The sequence below is a fragment of the Sminthopsis crassicaudata genome, chromosome 3 (assembly GCF_048593235.1).
Source record: "Sminthopsis crassicaudata isolate SCR6 chromosome 3, ASM4859323v1, whole genome shotgun sequence".
NCBI classification, from domain to species: domain Eukaryota; kingdom Metazoa; phylum Chordata; class Mammalia; order Dasyuromorphia; family Dasyuridae; genus Sminthopsis; species Sminthopsis crassicaudata.
In genome coordinates this window covers 582,550,747-582,556,620 of record NC_133619.1, presented here as the reverse complement: position 1 = coordinate 582,556,620, position 5,874 = coordinate 582,550,747, and the positions used below count along the sequence as shown (strand labels likewise).

The following is a 5,874-nucleotide window of genomic DNA, read 5'->3' as shown; positions in this document are numbered from 1 at the left end:
GGCAATTGCTTCTCTTCAAGTATAATGGAACACACTTATGCCTTAATACTTTCCACCTCATATTCATATCTTACTTGTAGATCTAAGCATTTCTTACTTTTTAACATCATTATACTTTGAATGGCATTACAACTCATTTTTTTTACTATTTTAGTCTCAGATTTTTGGTTGAAAGGACATAAGACATCAGAACACTCAGGAGCAATAATTTTCCTGATAATATCTTTACCCATCTAATTCATCCTTCGTTGTCTAAATTATGTTTCATAGCTCTCATTTGAAGAGAGCTGCACTTAGCATATGCAGTATATTATAGTAATTTAAAAAGACATCTTCATATTAATGATTGTAGGTGTTAAATCACTTCAGGAAACTGTCCTTTGGAGTGAATATTCTTAGAACCTTGACACGGATTTCCTTAGTTTTCACTCCATAAACAATGGGATTGAGAGCAGGAGGCACAAGAAGGTAAAGAGTAGACAGAAGAATGTGAGCAAAGGGAGCCACATGACCAAAACGATGGCTAAAAAATGAGAAGAAAGCAAGCACATAGAATTCAAGAAAGACAAAAATATGAGCTGTGCAGGTATTAAGTGCTTTCAACCTTGCCTCCTTCTGGGGAAGGTGAAAAACTGTCCAGATGATTAGGGTATAAGAAACAAGAACAAAAACCATGTCAAAACCCAGTATGGCAAATGCTACAAACAACCCAAAAGACTTATTTGTCTGGACATTCCCAGACAACAACTTGACCACAGCCATATGCTCACAGTAAGAATGGGCTATTACAGTAGTATGGAAGAAGTGCAAACGTTTGATCAGGATGGGCAGTAAGCCAACCAATATAACAGCCCTCACTGATACTACCAATATCATCCGACTCAGGATAGTTGGTGTGAGGATGGTTGAATGCCTAAGAGGATCACAAATTGCCACATAACGGTCAAAGGCCATGGCCAGCAAGATGCCTGACTCCATCCCTTGTAGGGCATGAATAAAGAATAGCTGAGTGAGACAAGCATCAAAGGCCATGGTGCAGGCACTAAACCAGAAGATGGCCAGCATCTTGGGAGCTATGGCAGCACATATGCTCAAGTCAATTGCAGCTAGAATAGCGAGGAAGATGTACATGGGCTGATGAAGACTGCGCTCTCTTGGGATAATAATCAATAGGAGGACATTTCCCAGCAGGGCTACTATGCAAAGGAGGCAAAAAGGGAATCCAATCCAGAAATGTAGATATTCAAGTCCAGGAATTCCAACCAGAGTCACTGTTGTTGGATCCACAATTGAGTAATTATAAATTCCCATGATGACTCACAAACAAGTATTCTTAGTGTAAATTCTGAAGTCTTTCTAGAGAAGAAAATATTCCAGGAAAATAGCAATGGTCTCTGGGTGACATCTGGAATAAAATATTTACAAGATGACTACTTTTATCATTAACTCACTTGGGTAAGGTGGTGTCTTAGGTATTAGAGATGGAAACCTGGTTTGAACAATCTACTGTGACTTCCATGCCCAAAGGATCAGTGACAATAGTAATTGAACAGCAAAAGCAATATAAAATTTCGCAAATTTCCCTCCTCTGAACTATATTCTGAACACAATCAGAAGGGATATTATTTGGTTGAGGGATACTTAATTGGGAGCAGGGAAGGACCTAATGTAGAAGGTCAGCTTTTCTTCTTTTTCTCTCATTTTCATGGTTTTAAAATTGGAAAAATTTCTAGATGATATATAATATAGTCAACATTTAAGCAAGAATCCTTTTTATGGTATCATCAGTAAGTTATTATCTGTCACTTGAAGAGTTCATCTGAAAAGAATTTACCATATCTAGTGGGATACAATTCTTTTTGTGAATAACTGTTTCTAATTTATTCTTCACATATCTCTTAATTTTTTTCATCTTCAGTATACCCTCATTGTTTATCCTTCTGTAATTTAAGACCAATAATAACTTACAGATAACACCTTAAAGTTGTAAAGCATAATATATATATTATTTCACTTCAACTTCAAAATAAGTGGCTTTGATACTAAAATAATTGTTACCCATATTTTACATATAAAAAAACTGATATTTAGATAGCATAAGTAATTCACTCATGGTCATTTGCTAACTAATAATTATAAGATGTGGAATTTAAATTTCAGGCTTTTTGACCCCTAATCCAGAATTCTATATATGATATCATGATAATAGAGAACACTTTGAATTCCAAGAAAAGATACAAGATAAGGATTTTTTTTAAAAAAAGAGAAGTCAGTATTAAACAAGTCATTGAAAGAGGTTGATGAAATTTAGTCAAAGATACACAAGTGATGATTTCTATATGCAAGGTCACATTGAAGTCTCAGTGTTGACATTGATCTCAGAGATCACCTAGTCTAATCCACCATGAATAGGCATATTATCCACAACTTACCCAGGACATGACTATCTTTGTTTTTCTTTTAAAGAAAGCAACTAAAGAGGGAAAGCTCAATACCTTTTATGCTTGCTTATTCTACTTGATATCAATAATGATTAATTATTTCTCATCTTACATCAAAACTTAACTTCCCTTTTTTTCAACGTCCATCTAGGAAAAAAATTTTTTTCAGCAAGGCAAAATTGAGCCACATGAGCTACACAAAAAGAGGAATCATGAAAGTTCATTGATATTATGATTTAATGAAAAAAGTGGTTCTTATAATATGATGTGGATGCCAAGTAATTCTTTTCCTGAGTTAAAGGCACAATACGAGTTTATTTTTCTTGAAAATGTTCAATCTCCACCTGTCCTAGAAGATGGAAAAAATGATTAGTATTTATATGAAAATTTGAAATTTAGTTGGCTCCACAAATGGTGATGATAAATAGACAAACTTCCTCAGTTACTGAAGTGATTATAAGATGTACACATTAAGTCCAAAACATTTGTCAGAAAGAATCATATAACATAATGTAGTTCTACAAGATGAGGGCTACCAATTTCCTTTAGATATTCTCAGGGAATGAGACTTTATAATGTGGTCTTCAGGATGGGAATGGGGCTTATGTTTATCAACTTAGCCAGTGTTTTTTGTTGTTGTTTTAGAAAAAATAGGTCTGATTACATATACACTATATTTCAGGCACTGCGCTAAGCATTAGAGAGGCAGATAGCTAAGTACAAGGCATGAGAATAAAATCTTATATAGAGGAGGTAACTGATATATGTCCTGAATACCAGTAATATTGGCAATTCTTCCTTCTAGCTTTCCATTGGAATTAGCACATACACATGTTTATATATCTTTAATTTCCTTTAAAGGTTATACTCCAAGATTAGCAGTTAAATTTTTTATGATGAAACTCCAAACATTTTGAGAGGCTATTGTCAGCTTCTTTCTTCTTTTTCTTTGTTCCTAACCATTCTCATAGAATTGGGGACCATTGTCTTTCTTCTAAACATGGGGAAAGAGTGAAAGTTAAAACTGGATACTTTGAATAAAAAAGATCTATATTATTTGGACTAAAAAGCCCTCTTCCCCCTACTTCTCTTTTCTTTAAGTAACTATTTCATAAGACGAGGAAATTCAGTAATTATCATGGACACAGGAAAAGAAAAAAAATATATCCCTGCATCCAACAGGGTTTGATGAGATATAAGAAAGAAATACCATAGCATATTCAGATTTTAAAATTAGATAATGAGTAATGGAAAAATCTTGGGAAATCTCTGAGAAAGAGTAGTAAATTGCTTTGTCTGTACCATATTAAAATATAGCCTGAAAAAAGGTAATAATGTCTAATGTCACTTGTTTTTCTTTGGTAATCTTTTTTCCTGCCTTTTCAGGAAACAGTGAAATCTTTGATGAATGGGGAGAAAATAGAGAATAAGGAGATATACACAGAGAAGAATGGGTGGTAGGGCAACCAGAATATACTCCTCAATTTTCAATGATATTGAGATCTGAGAGAAAGGAAGCAAACAAGAATCATAATGACACAAGATTTTTAGCTGTACATATATAGTCTAGCCCACTTACCAACCAAATTCTTCATTTTCCTTCTCATGTCCTAGACTCCCAGAATGCAAGAATCAAAAAATATGTTACAAATCACTGAGTATCAAGCCCTCATTTATATGAATACAGTTTTGAGAAATAGGAGAAATGACTTACCCAAGTGAACACATACTTGGTCTGTGGCAGAGGCTCTCCAATTTCTCTTTCTCTCTCTCTCTCTCTCTCTCTCTCTCTCTCTCTCTCTCTCTCTCTCTCTCTCTCTCTCTCTCTCTCTCTCTTTCTCTCTCTTTCTGTATATATATATATATATATATATATATATATATATAATTTTGCTTTTTTCTCCTTTTGTATATTATTAACCATCAATCCACAAATAATTCAGAGGGAGTAATGAGAGCTCCAGGTGATAAGAAAGTTGCATGAAATGAGGCAGGTCACCTACAAGTACAAACCCTGAGCCAGCTACCTTATAGTCCCTTTCCCCCACCTGTAGCTATCTGACACTCTCTAGGGAGAGGGATGATCCCAGTTTAACTGATGAAAACTAGGCTTTAGAATGTATCATTAAATTAATAAATCCCAAACCTCCCATGACTGTCTAAGCTTTGCCAGAGAACCCAGGCTCTGATCAAAAGTTAGAGATTTTATTTTACCCCCCCCCCCACAATCAAAAGTTATAATCCCTTTTGAAAGGAGACAGAGGCAAGATGAAAAAGTACAAGAATCAAAGGAGCTAAGATAATTTAGTTTTGTTCAGTCAAACTCTTTGTCACTTTATTTGAAATTTTCTTGACAAAGATACTAGAGAAGTTTTCCATTTCCTTCTACAATTCATTTTTCAGATGAGGAAATATAAGTAAACAGGATTAAATGACTTGCTCATGGTCACAGAATTATTGACTTGCTCAGGATCACAGAATTATATGTCTAAGACCAGACTTGAACTCAGGAAGAGTCCTGACTTGAGGCCAATCACTCTAACCACTGTATTACCTAGTTGCCTCTAGCTAAAAATCTCTCCCAAATTTCTCTGCAAAACCTTTGAAATAGCTCCTCAAATAAAACTTTGCTACTTTTTTCTTTTTTAAAATAAAGTTAATTTCTCAAATATATTTGGATTTGAGTAAAATTTATTTAAAAAGCCATTCACTGATAAATGATCAAAGGATATGAAGGGGTAGTTTTCAGAAGAAGAAATCTATGCTATATAAAATCATATTTTAAAAAATTTTAATCACTATTGATTAGGAAGATTCAAATTAAAACAACCTAACTTTTCTCAGAAATGACAAATGGGGGAGAGGATGAGGGAAAATAGATTAATGAACTCTTTGTGGGATGATGAGCTATTCCAAATATTTTGGAAAGCAATTTGAAACTATGCCCAAATGTTTATAAAACTGCACTCCTTTTTCTGACTGATAGCCTCCAAAGGTGAGCCTGAGGATGCTTATATTAATTGTATAAGTAGAACATACATAATTCAGGAGAAAAAAAATGGGAACCTGCATCTCTCTGTCCCTGGCTTGCTACTTTTACTGGAGCATAGCTGGAATTCCCTGCTTCTTGAAAGCCAGATAGACATATGAATGGAGAGGAGGGGCAGACTCAGATGTGCAATAGTTGAACAAATGGTAGCATATAATTGTGAAGTAGTAGTATCATGCTATAGGAAAAGATAAGAGGGATTGTTTCAGAAAAAAATGGCAATGCCCACATCACCTAATGCACAGTAAAATGAGAAGGACAGGAAGATTGTTGTGGCCAGTTACAAGACTGTAATGATGAACTGTGAAAGATTTAAAGACTCAATGATCCAAGATAATCCCAAGGTAATTCCAAAAAACTCATTTTCACTTTGTTCTTCCCCCC

At 34.6% G+C, this 5,874-nt stretch overlaps 1 protein-coding gene across 1 annotated transcript; it reads right to left on the bottom strand.

The window, feature by feature from the left end:
• Positions 1–360: 360 nt before the first annotated feature.
• On the bottom strand, positions 361–1,311 carry LOC141562461 (olfactory receptor 52A1-like). The gene has a single exon (XM_074302493.1). The coding sequence runs from the start codon at positions 1,309–1,311 to the stop codon at positions 361–363; it is 951 nt and encodes a 316-aa protein (XP_074158594.1).
• Between the last annotated feature and the right edge of the window lie 4,563 nt (positions 1,312–5,874).